The sequence below is a fragment of the Gopherus flavomarginatus genome, chromosome 7 (assembly GCF_025201925.1).
Source record: "Gopherus flavomarginatus isolate rGopFla2 chromosome 7, rGopFla2.mat.asm, whole genome shotgun sequence".
NCBI classification, from domain to species: Eukaryota; Metazoa; Chordata; order Testudines; family Testudinidae; genus Gopherus; species Gopherus flavomarginatus.
Genome location: NC_066623.1, coordinates 32,516,527 through 32,535,413, shown reverse-complemented (window position 1 = coordinate 32,535,413; position 18,887 = coordinate 32,516,527). Strand labels below are relative to the sequence as shown.

The following is an 18,887-nucleotide window of genomic DNA, read 5'->3' as shown; positions in this document are numbered from 1 at the left end:
TTCCTGGATTTTACTCTTGGCTCTGCCACTGAATTTCTCTCTGACCTTGCATAGTATTATAGTTAGCAGTGGTAGTAAATACATGGCTCTAGTAATTAAAAAAGCTTGAGGGGATGGGTGCGAGGAGGTTAAAGGGTTTACTACAGTTCTTGCAAAACTTTAATTGTAGAGTATTTTAAATAGTTACTGGGAGGAATTATGGGTCTTTCCCATGAACTAACATTTTTTTATTTCCAAGAGAAACGAAATTAGGTGAAACATTGGCGCTAGGAGATCACATAGGTTTGTTTTCGCATTTAAATTATTAAGTAGCTGTAGTAGATGCGGCATGCAAAAAGGAGACTACCTTATTAACTAGAATAGGTGAAGTTTAATAATCTCAAAAATGCCTTGTCACTATGAAGTGCAATAGAGAAACATGCTTTGTGTTTAAATATAGTTCCAACTGTTGTTAAGAGACATTAAGCAATACATTTGCCCTTCTCCACATAGCATAGTGGTAAGGATAACATGCAAAGGATTAGTCTATTGTCACAATATGAATGAGGAAATATTGCTATATCTAATTTACTGCACTCCAAGGTAAAACGTTACCTTAGTTTTGAAAGACGACAGGATGTAAAATAGTTTGGCTAAAATGTACAATGGGTTTTAGAGATGGGTGAACCCCAAAGAGTTTGAAGGTTGAGTTCAGATACTACAATTGTCACTAAATATGTATCATGGCAAGGTTTTTTATTTTATTGCTGTAGTTATGGTATAGCTTATATATAAGAACAGGAAATACTGTGGTAAAATTGCATACTGTGATGGTTCATTTATCCCCACCCCAGGGGTGTTAGGAGACAAAACGGGAGGAATTCTAATTGAGTGGGGTTTCTCTGAGGCACTATGTCTCTTGGGGCTACTCCTAACAAACACTGTGGAAGGGAAAAAGCACCTCATCTTTCAGAATTTAAGCCAATCTCTAATGATTAAGAAGCAAGAGGAGACCTCCCGGGGGCAGATTATCCTACAGGAACTGTGGCCTGTTTACTGTTGAACCTGGAGACAGGTCAGATCACCAAATAGGAACCTAAATCCTGAAGGAAATTATGTGTGAGGTCTCAAAATATACCACAAAGTAAGTACAATGGAAACCATCAGCCACCAAACGGAACCCTTGCAAAGGAAAGTTGTAAAAGAAACTTAATTGTGAAAACACTGGTGATTAATGCTGAACATCATGTTCCAAGACAGCAGGAATAGCACTGTCCTAGTGTAACACCAACAAACCCTCGTCGGCGGTGGGGGCATTGAATCTGGGGCCTCTGGCACATAGTGCATGAGCCTGTACTGCAGGAGCTAAAAGCCATATAGCTGTTAGCTAAGCCTGTGGATTAGACTCATTAATCTTGCTCTAAGTGGTCTCAGTGCCACTAGATGGGACAGAACACCACATCCAGAAGGTGTGTGGGTTACCTACTTACCCTAACTGAGGAAGCATGTCCCGAGACTTCCCAGTAGAAATCTCAGACATGCCCCCACTTGTAACACTGGCAAACTCTGGTTGCCGGCAGGTGGAATCAAACTGAGGTCTCTGGAGCTTAGTGCATGAGCCTCTACTGCATGGGCTAAAAGCCATATAGTTGTTAACTAAGGGCTGGTCTACACTAGGGGAGGGGATCGATCTAAGATACGCAACTTCAGCTACGTGAATAATGTAGCTGAAGTAGAAGTATCTTAGATCGATTTACCTACTGTCCTCACGGCGCGGGATCGACATCCGTGGCTCCCCCTGTCGACTCCGCTACCGCCATTCGCGTTGGTGGAGTTCCGGAGTCGACAGGAGCGCGTTCGGGGATCGCTATATCGCTTCTAGATGAGACGCAATATATCAGTCCCCGAGAAATCGATTGCTACCCTCTGATACGGCGGGTAGTGAAGAAGTAGCCTAAGGCTGTAGAGCAGAATCATTAATCTCCTCTCTCTAAGTGGTCTCGGTGCCAGTAGATGAGACAGAACACCACACCCAGAAGGTGTGTGGGTTACACTAGCATTGAGTGAAGAGTGGGAAAAATTATTTGCAACCATATTCAGGCACCTTCTTTTAATAAAATTTTATTTCCATTATGTTTGAAACAATTTTCATTTCAATGTTCATGAACACAAAGTTTTGTTCTTAAACATGTGCTTGAAAAGTAGATTCTGGGCCCTTTGCCAAATTTGGCAAAATGCTAAATATATAGAAGGCTGTGATGAAATATGTATCTGGAAGGAAAACTTGCTGTGAAGAAAATAATCTTTCTGATGATTGTAACTGGTGTTTGACTGTTTTGAAGTATCAGAGCATGCTATGGCTCCATCTGGTAATGGTTGATACCTGATAGCTCCAAGTAAGACAAACCATCATAATTTATCCTATTGACTATGTAGTGCTGTACATAGGGGCAAAAATCCGTCCTGATTCCTGCAGGCTATGCCACAAGAAGATGCCATTTGACTGCCCCTGTCATTATCTTAGGTTTATGAGCTATAATATTATTAGTTGCCATAAAACTACCCAATCCCTTAAAAAAACAAAAACAAAATCCAGCCATAGTATTTGAGTTTGAAAAAATGAAACAAATTGTATAGGGTGTCATCTTTCATTAAAGGGAATACTCTTGAATTTATGAAAGTAAGCAGGAAAATTAAGAGTGAGCAAATACTAACAGGTGTTGGGCTTAAACAGATAGGTCAGCAAACCCTGAAGACAATTTGACAACAGTGCAGTCAACATCTCCAAATCATGATTGGAACTCAAAAGTTCACTTTGCTGATAGAGCCTGGATGGCAGGCTAGATCCAACCTCATGGATAAATGACCCATTTGATCTAGCTAGATTGGATATTTCTATATATGTTGTAATTATATATAGATAGATTAAAGTTAACAAAAGTAACAATAGCTGTGAAGCCATGGTAGCAACTGGAGAAGGTACCCAAGGTCCCAGGTGAGTGGGGGTAGGCTGTGCTGCTGTGTTCAGCCACAGCTTCACTGCTATCGCTACTCAAGCTAACATTGAGTTAGACTGCAGCTAGCTCAGGTATGCATACACATGCTGCAATCACACCTTCAGATTGCAGTGTAGACATAACCTGAGTATATGAAAGGACATTATTAATAACTACTACTGCATCACTGATATCTACTATTATTAGCATTACTAATAGAAATATGCCAAAACCTTCACTCTACAGACAAACATTCCAACCCTTATGAAAGTGAATCCAAAACGGGGCCTGGATCTGAATTTTCCATGTGGCCTCTATCTAATCATGGGTGAAATAGAAATTCCAGATCCAAACTTCAGGACAGTTGACATCAAGATCACCTTCACCCTATCACTAATTAATGAAGTTAGCTTCACAACCACCTTGTGATGTAGGTTGGTATTAAAATCCCATATTTGGCAGCTCAGAATACAGCGGCTCAGAGAGATGAAATGATTTGCTCAAGGTCAGGGGGGCAGTGGCAGAGGAAATAGAACCCAGCTTTCCTGACTTTGAGCTGTGCGATTCAACCACTAACGTCATGTTTTCTAAGTGAACAGCATTCCCAATTGAGTATGAACAAATGTCATCAAGCAGAGACCATTCATTCTGGATGACACGGCATTTAACCTCTGGGGCTCCACCCACATTCAAATGTTGACCTGTCACAAATAATAGTGGCTTTGGTGGAGAAGAATCCCTACGCACTGTTGTAGTTTTTTCCTAGATCACAAAAAACACTCCACAGTTTAGCAGGGATACGTTGGCAATATTTTAACAAGAAGTTTCAAATCAGCTACCCCTTACTGTATGGGTCTAGTGCTACTGAGAAGAAAGTGAAGGGATGATGGAATCTAGTCAATGGCACCTGGATCTCAGATGCGGCCTCTAACCTCCACTATAATACAAATAATAATACACACATTTTATTTCTAGTCATTGGGCCAACATCTGTGCTTTCCTTTTATTTTTCCTTTTCTGCTACTTCAGCCTCGATCCTGCAACTTGTGCCACTCAGCCATTCACCCGCATGAAACAACTTGCAGGCTCAGGATCTTAGTGTTAAAAAATAAAAGAAGAACAGGTCTGCTGTGCTGTGAGAGTGTGAAGAGAGGAGAGATGACCCAGGGAGACTCATCGCATTCCCCTTGAGGAAGGTGCAAGGGGGAATTTGATTCTTATGCTCCCAGCTTGCAAAGACCTGGGCACTTCAGTGGCAGAAATGCCATAGGGTGCAGAGAGTACAAGGACCAGGGTGAGGTCATGTTCTCCCCCTTCCACACTGGGCCAGCAGGGAGAATGTCACTGCACCTTGTGAAAGGGCTTTGCAGAAGCTGATGATGTGCACAGTAGCTTCAGTGCTTCTTAAGATGCCAGGCCCACTGGTATCTACACTGGTGCATCACTCTTAATCTCAAGGACATCTGGGCCAGTGACCGGCGGCCTGACCCTCAGCTGGTGTCAATTGTCAGAGCTCTATTGAAATTGCATATAAGGAATCAGGCCTAGCTCTAGTGAAATCAATGGTGCTAGGACAGTTGAGACCAGCTGAGGATCTGGCCCCCATTATGTAGCCGCTGCTGCCAGATAAGCCCTCTTCAACCTCCCCAAGGTGTCTGTTAACACAAAGGCAGCCTACCCCCTACACCTTGGCAAATCATGGACATTAACTGTGGTAAGTGCAATAGGCACAAATATGCACGTGCACATCTATGTGACTTATTAGCATTATCACAAAAATGGCTTTGTAGCTTTTATTCCAGCTTGGCACCTTTGAGTGACTGAAAGCCTTATTTCACAGCTCTTAGATTTCATTAAAGTGTAGGAACAACATGTTGAAAACAGGAGTGTCTCCGATCACTCATTTGAGCTGCTGAGATGCTGCAGAGGCTTGGGTTAGGCATATCATTGATACCTGCTGTGGGAATATTGTTCACTATTTCATGTTATTTGTTACATGAGAAAGTTTATTCTCATAATCGTCAATGCAGTAGACTGGCAATCAGGATTTCTGGGTTATATTACTGACCTTGCCACTGACTTTCTTTGTAACCATGGACCTCTCACTTACCCTTCCTGTGCCTCTGTATCCTAACTACAAAATGGGTATTAAAGCACAGGCAGCACTAAGCTGGTAATTGAGCTTAGAGGAATTCATGCTGGTACTCCATCTTTTGGACGCTAACGTTTAGAGTGGGGGTTTATACCATGACACCTCCCTCCTTCCCAGACCCAATAGTTAGTTAATGGTACAAATGACATTTGGAAAGATCATTAAGTGGTCCACAGAGAGCCTCAGGAATTTTCAAGTGGTTCGCAAAAAAAAAAGTTTGAGAACCACTGATTTAGTGGACTAAGTATGGGATTCAGGTGACAGCAGTGTCAAGTACTTCAATGACTTATTTAATATTCACCCTGCCTGTCCGTAAGCCCAGGATACACACCAGTGATATGGTTTTACAATGTGTATTTGCATTTTCTTTTAGGCCTCAGCATAGGCGCCGACTTCTCCTCTTTGCCATGGGTGCTCGACCCCTACCTCTGCCCCTGGCCCCGCCCCCCACTCCACCCCTTCCATGATGCCCTGTGCCAGGCCTTCTCTTCCCGCCCCTTCCCTGCCCCCATTCCAACACCTTCCCCAAAGTCCCCACCCCAACTTTCCCCCCTCCCTGCCCCTATTCCAATTCCTTCCCCAAATCCCCGCCCCAGCCCCGCCTCTTCCCCTGATGCACCATGTTCCCACTCCTCCCCGCCCCTGCCCCCAGCTTGCTAATGCTGCCAAACAGCTGTTTGCCGGTGGCCTGGTGGGAAGCATTGGGAGGCAGGTGGAGGAGTGGGGATGTGGCATGCTCTGGAGGGAAGGAGGAGGAGGGAAGGCTGGGGGCGGGGAGTTTGGCTGCCGGTGGGTGCAGAGCACCCACTAATTTTTCCCCATGGGTGCTCCAACCCTAGAGCACCCACAGAGTCAGTGCCTATGGGCCTCAGGACCCTGTGTTATTCCAGCCCTCTATAACAGCAACCAAAACCTAACATCCAAATGAACCAATTAAGGGATCTATTGCACCGCTGAGGGACAGCCTGGTGCTGGGAGCGGTGCAGAGATGCTTGGATGAGCAGTAGCTCAGGAAGGCATTGCACATGAAGAAGATTCAATGTCTGTGGGAATTCTGAGGAGCATGGCCACAGGGCCATCCTTGAAAAGAAATATGTTGAACTAGTTCACAGCTACATGCAGCCATGGACTATACCCTCCACCACCTAGTGTTTTATTCTGCAGATTCTTCTACAGAACAATAGCACAATCATGCAGCCACTAGCAAAATATTTTCCCTTCCACTTTTCGCTTTGCCCTGGTACTCACCTTACTACCAGATACTTGGCACTGCCTGAATCCACTAACAGCCAACTCAGTCACTGAAGCTAGCCATGATGAGTCATGCTTTTTGCAAGCTGGAGTTCCTACTGAAAATGACCTGAATGACTTCCTTGGGTGGATGCTGCTTGTCATAAATGAGCTTTGGAGGCGTAGCTGAAAAATAAAAGAAGAGTAGAGCTGATACTGAGGAGTGGGGGATTGGAGGGGAGGCTGCTTTGTAAGGAATGAAAAGCTTGGATGAAATCCTGGCTTCGTTGAATTAAATGGCAAAATTCCCATGGATTTAGATGTGCACTGCCAATTAACAGACCAGCAATTGCTGTCATTATTTATTACAAGCAGAGCTGGGTTGAATCATAGAATCATAGAATATCAGGGTTGGAAGGAACCTCAGGAGGTCATTTAGTCCAACCCCCTGCTCAAGCAGGACCAATTCCCAACTAAATCATCCCAGCCAGGGCTTTGTCAAGCCTGACCTTAAAAACCTCTAAGGAATGAGCTTCCATCACCTCCCTAGGTAACCCATTCCAGTGCTTCACCACCCTCCTAGTGAAAAAAGTTTTTCGTAATATCCAACCTAAACCTCCCCCACTGCAACTTCAGGCCATTACTCCTTGTTCTGTCATCTGGTACCACTGAGAACAGTCTAGACGCATCCTCTTTGGAACCCCCTTTCAGGTAGTTGAAAGCCGCTGTCAAATCCCCCCTCATTCTTCTCTTCTGCAGACTAAATAATCCCAGTTCCCTCAGCTTCTCCTCATAAATCATGTGTCCCAGCTACCTAATAATTTTTGTTACTCTCCACTGGATTCTTTCCAATTTTTCCACATCCTTCTTGTAGTGTGGGGCCCAAAACAGGACACAGTAATCCAAATGAGGCTTCCCCAATGCCAAATAGAGGGGAATGATCACATCCCTCAAACTGCTGGCAATGCCCCTACTTATAAAGCCCAAAATGCTCTTAGCCTTCTTGGCAATAAGGGCACATCGTCGACTCATATCCAGCTTCTCGTCCAATGTAACCCCTAGATCCTTTTCTGCAGAACTGCTGCCTAGCCACCTGGTCCCTAGTCTGTAGCAGTGCATGGGATTCTTCTGTCCTAAGTGCAGGATTCTGCACTTGTCCTTGTTGAAACTTATCAGATTTCTTTTGGCCCAATCCTCTGATTTGTCTAGGTCCCTCTGTATCCTATCCCTACCCTCCAGCATATCTACCACTCCTCCCAGTTTAGTGTCATCTGCAAACTTGCTGAGGGTGCAATCCACGCCATCCATCCAATTTTCCGACTAACTTTTTTTTGTGGCAAAAATTGCAAATTGCAGAAATGTTTTGATTGAACTATTTTGCAAATTTTTATAGATTTCAGAAAATTGTTTCACTTGAGGAAAAAATCTAAACAATATTTTAAAAATGAAACATTTCAACTTTTTGTTTTAAAAATACTTTTAATTTTATTTTTTGATAAAAGAAAAAAAACTCAAAATGGCTTCATTTTAATGTGTTCAACCAAAAAATGATTTTTTTGACTTTTTGATTTTGCCAGGAATTCTGAAAATTTTCATTTTTGGGTTGATACAAAATGAATTCTTTTTAATTTTTCAGAACTGCCAGCAAACTAAAAAATCAATTCATCATGTAGCACCAGTCAAGCACCAGTCTGAAAATCTTGTCACTGTGCGATACCCATGCTGAGTCAGCATTCAAGAAAAATTAGCTCCAAAAACCACCTGCCTTGAAATACAAGCCTCCTCTTCAAGCCACCAAAAATCAGCTACCCAGTCAATGCCTAGCTGTCCAGGAAAAGAGACTCCTTGCAGCTAAGGATATCATAGACCTGGAGCAGAGCCAGGTGTCTGGGTGACAAATGCTCAAGCATATGACCAATCCTGAGGAAAGGAAGAGGAGCTGTGTTCCTTCTAAAGAAGAGGGACACAGAAAGGGACTCAGGGTTTCTGAATGACAGATTTCAGCAGGCAGCAAAGAATCTATGATATATTATCTCATCCTCACCTGCTCCTTCCTGTGCATTCTCAGGAAACTCTACCCGTACCTGATAGCAGGTACTGAAAACAGAAATCTCCAGGACATGCATTTCATGCCCATATAGTCTGCAAGTCATACTTTTGCTGAGTTTTCTTCTAGTGCATAGGTTACAGCTAGCCTGCACATTGGTGCATTCGATAAAGCTGATATGCACAGTTTAGCTCTGTGTCAAGAATCTATCAACATACTCTATTTTACCATCAGTGCATCACTAGTTCAGTACTGGAGAGACATACATGTTGGCTGGAGCTGCTGGAGGGAGCAGGCCCAAACATAGCTGGAACCTGACATGAGGGGATTGGGCCAGGGAGCAGGCCCGGGGCGTGGACGCAGCTAAGTGACAGGAACAGCCTAGACTCAGGACAGGAGTCCTGACCAGCACAGTGATGGACATCACAGAGACTAGGATTCACCCTTGGAGCCCACACTGCACCCAAGCACCCATGACCCGTAAGGGGCGGGGCGGCCCCTGGTTGGGACTAACAGTCTGGGGTTGGGGGCTGCATGGACTGGGTCACAGAGCATCCCTCTGTCCATCTGGGTGCTGGGGACTGTTGCTGCGGGGAGATATGTGCGACTCCCCATAGCATCCCCCAATGGTCCCTTGTTCTAACTGAGGGTTTCTCTCCACCCTGACACAGGTGCTGGTTTGTACCTGAGTTCAGCATTTGTTTCTAGGGCTAATCCTTGCCTCTTCAAAGACTGTGGAAGGGAAGCAGGGTGTTTGGGCCTCCTGGGAGGCAACAGGGTTCTCTTAAGCATGTGACTTGGGACTTGGCAAACCCGGGGGGCTCTCACCAAACTTATGAGAGAGAGTCTCCAACACAAAATTGTCTCTCTAATCAAACCTCATCCTTTCCTAACCTTCAATTTCAGGATATGCCTCAGAAATGGCTGAGTTTCCAAAGGAATTGTGGGATTTTGACCCCTTCTCCCATAATTCCCGGGGACTCCCACAAGGTGTTACAAGATTCCCCTTAAGCCATTTCTTCAAGACGTTCTGCCAAAGAATGTAAGATCGATACCCAGAAAGCAGTGCAGCTACTACTATGGATTTGATTGCCATTTGTAGGCACAGGGTAGAGCTGTACTTGGAAGAGTGTATCTTGTGTGAATACCCTGTTTCACCCCATTGCATTCCCACCAGCTCAGTTACCAAGGGTTAAGCTCTCTAGCATAGACATAGCCTTACCTTCTACTAATCTCTGGGTACCTAGTGCCCAGATACCACCACGATGGGTGCATTATAGATACCGAGAAAGGGGGAACATAAAAAAAGACAAGACAGATAACATTTACAAGGCTTTTTCTCTCCTAAGTGCTAAATAAAATCGAAGGTGACAAGTCCCAACAGCGGCACAGGGAGTGGGTTTGCTTAGTGGGTCGGTGTAAACACTCTGGCTGAGCCCAGGTGTGGGGGAAGAGGGTTCTGACTTGATTTCCTTCTCTTTCTCTAGGATAAACTACATTTCACTTTTGAGCATCTTAAGACACGTTCCAGGCATTAATCAATTAACTCTTGCCACACCTCTGTGAAGTGGGCATTGAAAGGCAGGATGATCCAGCAGTTAGGGTGCTAGCTTAGAACACTGGAGAGCCCTCCTCTTCTATGAACTTCTATGTGACCATGGGCAAGTCACGTAGTCACTCTGTGCCTCAGTTTCCCACCTGTAAAATAGGGCCAACAGCACTGCCTTACCTCACGGGGATGTTCTGAAGATAAATACACTGGAGACTGTGAGGTGCTGTGGTGATGGGGGCTACATAAGTACCGTAGGTAGATCATTACCCCATTTCTCACTGCTTGTTAATTGGGCAAGCACAGTTTCCACTAGCACCACATCTATCCACTGATTTTTACAAAGTCAAAGCCATAGCTTTGTTTTCATCTGGTTATCCACTAACTTGCTCTCTAATTAGTGCAACTCTTAGCTATTCAAGTCCATGTAACTAAGCTTTATTACCTAAATCTTTAATATAATGATCCAGGGTGTTACCAGACAGCTGAATTTGGAATTGCCAGCAAACCAAAAAAAACCCTGTTAGTCACTCAGCTCTCCTCTGGTCCTGACACATGTACAGCTGTGGAGGATTTCATACACATACCAACTTCTCCTCAGTACTGCTTACTTCCAGAGAAAATGGGAAGTGTAGCAACCACCTTCATGAGATCATCACCACGTTCCTTTCCAGGTGAGTAAATTAATTTGATCTTTTTTTTGGATGACAGCTTTTTTCAGATGCCATGTAGTAAAGGTGCAACAAACAGTCACCAAGACACTGAACTTGATTTCCTACACCAGCCCCCTGTCATGGATCTGGGATAAAAAAGATCAATCATCCTGCCACATGGAAGGGATGAGTATCCATTACAGCCATGTCACCAAAATAATTCTTTTCATTAGAGCTGGCTGGAAAATGGAATATCTGTCCAATGGGAAATTCTGAGATTTCAAAATTTGGTTTTGTCCCAAATCAGGCTGAAAAGCTGCAAGCTGCACATTTTTATTTGTGAAATGACATATTCTGAACTATTTCATTGTGACATCATTGTTATTACTTTTATATTCTATTATGGCTTATAATATAACAAATGCCCATGTTGATTTCTACATTGTTTTATGACATAAGTCAAAATAAATAAGGTCCCATCAAAAATGTTGACGACATTGATAAATTCCCACAAAACGTTTCAATTTAATCAAATCAGCTTTTTCTGACAGAAAACTGTTCCCTTGATCTAAACATTTCAACTAGATCTGCTTTAAATGAACTCAATTTAACATTAAAAATGGGTGTATAGCACTGTTAGGTTTTCCTCACCCCCCCCCACTGCTTATTGCTTTCATGGCTAGTGAGGAGGGGTCTTCATATCAATTTGAAGGCTGTTGTCGCAAGGCAAGAGGCTGGAAACATGCTTTAAGAAAAGTAGACCAGAGATTCTGTTTTACTTTTCTAGATCACCTGCCCTAAGCCTGAGGAGCCCAAGGTTTGGCTTTGCCAGGAAGCAGCTGTTGAGCGAAGGAGATTCTGCATGGGAAGAGAAGGTCTGGAGGGAAGAAGGGAGGTCAAAGGATTTTGTGATGAGGAGCTGGGCTGACCAGAATGATCTTATTCCCTCAGTAACTTTTTACCTGGATTCATGACCCAGAACCAATTTTGTCTGTACCTGGATGGATTTGCTAATCCAATAAAACTTGACAACATGGCTAGTTTCTTAGGGTGGCCCTACTACAACCCAGTTTTATGCTTTTCATTCATTACATCTGGTTGAAAGTCCAAATTCCACCACTTAGGGGTAAATTTCTGGGTCCATGGAAATTTTACCATTGACTTTGAAAGGGCCAGGATTTCACATTGGCTGTTGAAGTATCTGAACTGCAAGTTTAATGGACCATAATGTCTTAGGCTTGGTCTGCACTACAAAGTTAGGTTGACATATGACACATTCATCATCATCATGTTCCTATTATGCCTCTGGCATTTAGGGCAGTGATGAAGCTCCTCCACTCCTGTCTGTTTCTGGCAGGTCTTTCAATGGTTCCCCAGCTGTGCCCCAGGTTTTTCAGCTCGGCTTCCACAGCTCTTCGCCATGTTGTTTTTGGGTGACCTCGTTTTTGTTGTATGGAATGAAGACAGTTTGGATATGTCATATTTTCTCATTCCCTAGCATTCTGCACTATAAAGTTGTGTTGAAAGCACGCAGCTCTGATAAATCTTGAGTTTGGTTTTGGTGTTATATTTTGATGATTTCCAGACTGTAAGCTCCTGAAGGTGTTCCTGGCTTTACTGATTTTGTTCGAGATGTCCTAACTTGTTCCACTGTCTTGGCTGATGGTGCTGCCTAAGTATGTGAATGTTTCTACATTGGTGAGAACATAATCCTCTATCCGGACTGGTGATGGTGAGGCAATGTTAAAGGTCATGATATCCATCTTATTGCGGTTGATTTTCAGTCCAAATATGCCATATTAGGGTCGAGTTAATAATGTATGTGTCTACACTACCGAGTCCCTTCCACTGACCTAAAGGGCTTGTAAAGTTGACTTCTGTACTCCCCCTCCGTGCGAGGCGTAGCACTTGAGTCAACATTCACATGTTGACATGGGGATAGTGTACACACTCCGTTGTGTAATTTGAATGAATTGGCCTCCAGGAGGTGTCCCACAGTTCTGTGCTGTGACTGCTCTGGAGAGCACTTTCAACTCCACAGCACATCAGCCAGGTACACAGGAAACAGCCTCCACCCTGCTAAAGCCCTGGGAACTTTTGAATTTTCATTTCCTGTTTTATCGGCGTGGAGAGCTCGTCAGCACATCTGACCATGGATGCTCAAGGCTGCAAATGTGCTCCATTATGGAGCACATAGGAGGTGGCGGATCTGATGACTGTGTGGGGAGAAGAGTCTGTGCAGGCAGAACTCTGATCCAACAGAAGAAACGCTGACATCTATGCCAAAATAGTGCAGGGCATGGAGAAGAAGGGCTACACAAGGGACAGGCAGCAGTGCCATGTGAAAATAAAGGCTCTTCGCCAAGCATACCAGAAGACAAGGGAGGCGAACAGTCACTCTGGTTCTGAGCCACAGACGTGCTGCTTCTATGAGGATCTGCATGTGATTCCTGGTGGTGACCCCACCACTTCCCCAAAATGCTCCGTGGATACCTCCCGGGAGCCCTGGGCAACCTCAAGCAACAACAAGAAGGATATTGTTGATAATGAATAGGAGGAGGAGGAAGAGAATGTGAGGCAGGCAAGTGGATGATCCATTCTCCCCAACAGCCAAGAACTTTTTTTAAACTCTGGAGCCCATTACCTCACAGGACCAACTGTTGGCGGAACGTGATGCTGAGGAAGGCATCTCTGGTGAGTACACATTTTCAATCAAACTGTAGGGATTGTATGCCATTATTTTTAATGTTGAATCTGAACACAAAAAATTGGGATAGCAGTTATCATTGGCCACTCCAGCTACGCAGAGGTGCTCGCCAAAAAGACTCTTTATGTGCACGGGGATGGCCCTGGAATCCTCCCTAGAGTTCTCTAGGAAGCTTTCATGGAGGTACTCTACAATCCTTTGCAGAAGGTTTCTGGGAAGGGCCAGGGCTGGCTCCAGGCCCCAGCGTGCCAAGCGCGTGCTTGGGGCGGCATGCCATGGGGGGCGCTCTGCCGGTTGCCGGGAGGGTGGCAGGCGGCTCTGGTGGACCTCCCGCAGGCGTAGGGTCCACCAGAGCCACGGGACCAGCAAGCGGCAGAGCGCTTCCCGCGGCGTGCCGCCATGCTTGGGGTGGCGAAATTGCTAGAGCCGGCCCTGGAAGGGCTGCCTTATTTTGTCCACCATGAGCGCATGCCACTCCAGTATTAACTTTTCTGGTATCATTGCGGCACACAGCATTGCAACATAAGGACTGGGTCTGTACCCAGATTTGCAGTATCTGCTCCCTTTCTGCCTCTGTTACTCTCAGGAGAGTGATATTGCATATGGTCACCTAGGGGAAATGGGGGAAGTTTTAAATACTAGCCGTTACACCGCAAGCAATTCGACAAGTAATCTGCCCCTGTTCAGTGAATTCTGAGTCACACAGCCACGTTTTCCCAAGCGTGCCCTGGTTGGCTGAGAAGGGATCACTGCGTATTGCAGCCAGCATTTAAAAAAACCTGGTGCCGCTTTTGTAACAATCAAATAAGTTGTGGAGCTTTACGCTGGTGCCTGTCCTCAAGCACCATCCTGGTTGCTATAGGAAAGGGGGCTATTCTGAGGTTGGAACCATTGATCCCTGTTGTCTTAACAAAAGCTGCAGCACAAGATCTCTCGCCATGCCTCATGGCCTTACTTACCATGGCTGGAGCAGCAAACCAACTCTGGCAGTAGCTAGAGGTTCTGTTTACATTGTGGCTTGCAGGGGAGTGCATTGAGGGGTGTTTCCTTTGCAAAAAGAATTAATCTTGCACCAGAAACAATGTATGCACTGTCAATGCTCCAGTGCATCATCAAAAATCTACAACTTATCCTGAAAAATGATCCCTCACTCTCACAGATCTTAGGAGACAGACAATCCTTGCTTACAGACAGCCCCCCAACCTGAAGCAAATACTCACCAGCAACCACACACCACACAATAAAAACACTAATCCAGGAACCTATCCTTGCAACAAAGCCTGATGCCAACTCTGTCCACATATTTATTCAAATAAACCATCATAGGACCTAGCCACGCCATCAGGGGCTCATTCACCTGCACATCTACCAATGTTATATACTCCATCATGCGCCAGCAATGCCCCTCTGCCATGTACATTGGCCAAATTGGACAGTCTCTACGCAGAAGAATAAATGGACAAAAATCTGATATCAGGAATCATAACATTCAAAAACCAGTAGGAGAATACTCCAGCTTCTCTGGGCACTCAGTAACAGGCTTAAAGGTGGCAATTTTGCAACAGAAAAGCTTGAAAAACAGACTCCAATGAGAAACTGCTGAGTTTGAATTAATATGCAAACTAGGTACCATTAACCTGGGTTTGAATAGAGACTGGGAGTGGCTGGGTCATTAAACATATTGAATCTATTTTCCCATGTGAAATATCCTCATGCCTTCTTGTCAACTGTCTGAAACGGGCTATCTTGATTATCACTACAAAAGGTTTTTTTTCTCCTGCTGATAATACCACATCTTAATTAATTAACCTCTTACAGCTGGTATGGAACTTCCACCGTTTCATGTTCTCTGTAAGTATATATATTTCTTAATATATGTTCCATTCTATGTATCTGATGAAGTGGGTTGTAGTCCACGAAAGCTTATGCTCAAATGAATTTATTAGACTCTAAGTTGCCACAAGTACTCCTGTTCTTAATGCTACCTTTGTGCTTTGTATTCCTTGCAACTGAAACCTTGTCCCTCAGTGCATCCTCCACACTGGGATAGAGACTTTCCCAGATTAAAAGAAGGGAAAAGAAGACTCAGGAGAACATTTACAGTGAGTTAATGCGCGCCTCTGAGAGTGACAAGACGGAGCTCAGCGCATGGAGGATTACATTGTCCGACAGCCTGCACAAGGACAGTGAGGAGAGGAGTGTGTGCAGGGAGCACAAGCGTGACACGCAGGATGAGATGAGGGAGCAAACAGATGTGTTGAGGTATCTGGATGAGGTTCAAGAAAGGCAGCTGGTGGCTAGAGTCCCGCTGCAGCCTATGCTGAACCTGCTGCCATCATCACCAAGTTCCACATCCTCCTCCCTCAAACGTCCTAGGATGTGGGAAGGGGGGGGGGTCTTTCAGTATCCCTTGCATTCAACACCAGGGGAGGTACAAGGACCAGAACGCGCCCATTCCCACACCTGTGATTGTTATTGCAGTGCAATTGTAAGCAAGCTGTCCTTCTTCCCCCCTGTCCCCATGCTATCAGCCCTTTTGCCCCAGGTTATCTTACTTTTCTTTGCTGTCTCTCATTGTTTGTGAGCATAATAAAACTTAATGGATTGAGGAGAAAAGGCTCTTTATTCATTCAGCACATTGTGGTCAGTGGGGGTGTCATTTACAGGGTAGTACATGCAATTAAGGGAACAGCTTGATAAGGAACAACACATAAGTGTAATATCACTGTGGGTCATCGTTGAAACTAATTTTCAAAGCCTCACAGAGACATAGTACCCCTCCATGTACTCTTCATATTGCCCTAGTGTCTGGCTGCTCAAAACTGGCTGCCAGGCGATTTGCCTCAATCCCCCGCCCCACGGGAAACTTTTCTTCCTTTGTTTCACAGATATTATGGAGCACACAGCAACAATAAGGGGGATATTGCTTTCACTGAGGTCTAACCTGTCTGTTACAGCTATCCCCCTATTCCATTTTGTTTCTTACAGCTGTCCCCATACTCCATTTTGTTTTTGTTCTCCTCCTGTGGCTGCCCTTCCCTGTCTAAGTTGTTTAACAAGAGCTATTGCCCTTCTCAAAGGGATGGCCACTTGTGCTACGTGCTAAGTGGGACCACTGCCCTGTTCAAAGGGTTAGTCCTGTTATCATCTTGTTGAACCTGGGCTTGGTGTAGGGCAGGCAATGTCCAGAGTTGCAAGACCTATTGTGTTTTTAAGATCCTGGGCATGAGTCATAGGCCTCATGTGCTTTTGAGTCACCTATTGCACAGGACTCTGCCCAGGCATGTCTCTGGGCTCACCTGCAGTTTTTTCCCTGTGCCTCCTCCCCTGTGACAGAGGGAGCCTATCAGGATTACTGGCGGGAAACTGCCTAAGTTTGCCTTTAAAAACAGACATTTTTGAAACAAACATCAGAAAGGTTCCTGCACTGCTGCCTGGTCTGATCAGCCAGGGGTTTTGGGGGATCCTTTCTCCGCTCTCGTTTTATTTCTGAGCGTACCCCCGGTTTTTAAACCCCCTCCCCATGAAGAACGAATTGCTGCCTGAGAGATCTCCTGATTATCAAGACCGTACGGAGCCCTTCTTGCTTCTTCTGATGTTGTTGCTGCTTCTGCCTTTGCTGCTGCCTTGGGGACTGGTAAGAATCCCTCTGTGAAACTTTCCATACTTTTATTTTATTACTGTAGCTGCTGGCTCTGTTTCCCCAGCACACAGACTCAAGCTAAACCTTGCTCTGTGTCTTAAAACCTCTCAAACTCCGCTGGCGCTTTGCTGCTAAAAATAAGCTTGTGCCGATGCTAAGCTCTGCTCCCTGCTTTTAGCTGGTGGCTTCCTTGGGGGGCTGCCTTGGGAGCTGTATCCTGGGCACATACCACTCTGCCCTCTGTAACTTCCCCATAGCATAAGGTGCACCGTAGGTTTTGCTTTTTAGTTTAATAAGTCATAGTTTGCTAAGATTGTAGAGCTGTAAGTTTCACCTGCCTTGTTATAGTTTGCTGTTTTGTTGCTCTGTATAGTTGCTTGTTATAGTTTGCTTAGAATTGTGATATTTGTTGTTTTGCCTAGTTGTTAAGATAGATTTAAAAAAGCCATTGCCTGGTTGTATTCTGTACCTGTTCTATTACTTTGTATAAGCTGCTTGTAATTTATATAAGTTTGATTAAGTCAGAGGATAGATAAGGTTTTTACTGCTTGAATTAATCTTCCCTCTGTCCCAACCTCTCCCTGAACTTTCCCGTGTCTGTTTTTCCCCTGCTCCAATCTCCCCCTCTGTGTACTTCTCCGTGTCTCCCTGTTGTAACCCCTTGCTGCTTCCCCCCCCGCATGTAACTTCCCAAATCCTTTGCCGCTTCTTTCCTTTTTTGGGGGGGTGTCCCTCTAGCCCTTCTTTACACCTCTCTGCTGCCTCTCCCTGTATCCCCTGTGTTCGTGCCCCCGCTCCGCCACTGCCCCTCCCCTACCGAAGATCGCCATCACACTGCTCCGTTTGTCTTCACCCCGCTGCTCGGCAACGTCCCTGAAGTGCTCTCCGCTGCTGCAGCGTGCTTCTTCCCTCAGCCATCTCCTCCATTCTCCATATGCCTTCCCATCGCTTACACGTTCAGCGCCCTCCCCTCTTGCTGCTCCCAGACTCCCCTTAAGTGCGCTCCAGCTGCTCTTGTCTCCCGTACCTCCAGCCCGCAGGCTCCTGAAGACTGCTCTGGGCTTCAGAGTCTCTCGCTGCTTGCAGCTGCACTCTCCTCTCCTCAGATACCACTAATCACTCACTCCCCTCCCCCCTCCTGTTTCTTGACCCAGCTTTCAGGTACACTCTTGCTATCACAGCCTCACAAATTAAGTCAGTAATTTTCTACATTGCATAATTTCACTTATCACTCATATTGTATTATTGCACTGTGACTCACATTTTACTTGTGGTTATAACACCCCATTAGTTGCCTCCATTTTTCTAATATACTTTGTATACCATTTTTATATAGAAGCTACCATTTTATTTTGCATTTTCTTTTGGGTACGTTTTGCATTCCACACTGTATCTAGAGTTGTTCTTATATAAAGTTGAGTTGCTTATTGACTGTACTGTATCCCATTGTGCTGAACCCCACTTACTGTACCCCACTGTTAAAACTCCCTACACGGTTCACTAAGAACCCCCCCATCATTGTCTATTGTAAACACCTTATACACCCCATCCTATCGCATATCATCGTTAAAGTCCCACCACTTCCTTTTCCTTTTAATAAAGAAATTAATTGGCACCCTACCTGTGTGGTAATTGCTCCCCAAGATCCCATATACCTGCAGGCAGGGACATAACCTAGTAAGCAAACTTTGCTAGTGGGTTTTTAAACATCCAAAGGCACATTCCACCACCATTCTGCACTTGCTCAGCCTATGGCTGAACCGCTCGTTACTGCTGTCCATGGCTCCCATGAGCCATGGGAGCAAGGGGTAGGCTGGGTCTCCCAAGATCATGATTGGCATTTCAACATCACCAATGGTTATTTTGCAGTCTGGAAAGAAAGTCCTTGCTTGCAGCTTTCTGAACAGCCTGGAGTTCCTAAAGATGCATGT

General features: G+C 45.0%; 1 protein-coding gene across 1 annotated transcript in view; it reads right to left on the bottom strand.

The window, feature by feature from the left end:
• The window catches only part of GABRP (gamma-aminobutyric acid type A receptor subunit pi), an 84,632-nt gene that overhangs the window by 60,196 nt on the left and 5,549 nt on the right, over positions 1–18,887 (bottom strand). Inside the window, exons 2-4 of the mRNA XM_050962234.1 lie at positions 13,251–13,360; positions 6,376–6,543; positions 3,553–3,737 (exon numbers count right to left, since the gene is read on the bottom strand). Of these exons, the coding sequence (XP_050818191.1) occupies positions 3,553–3,737; positions 6,376–6,543; positions 13,251–13,360 (463 nt within the window). The remainder of the gene's footprint in view (positions 1–3,552; positions 3,738–6,375; positions 6,544–13,250; positions 13,361–18,887) is intronic.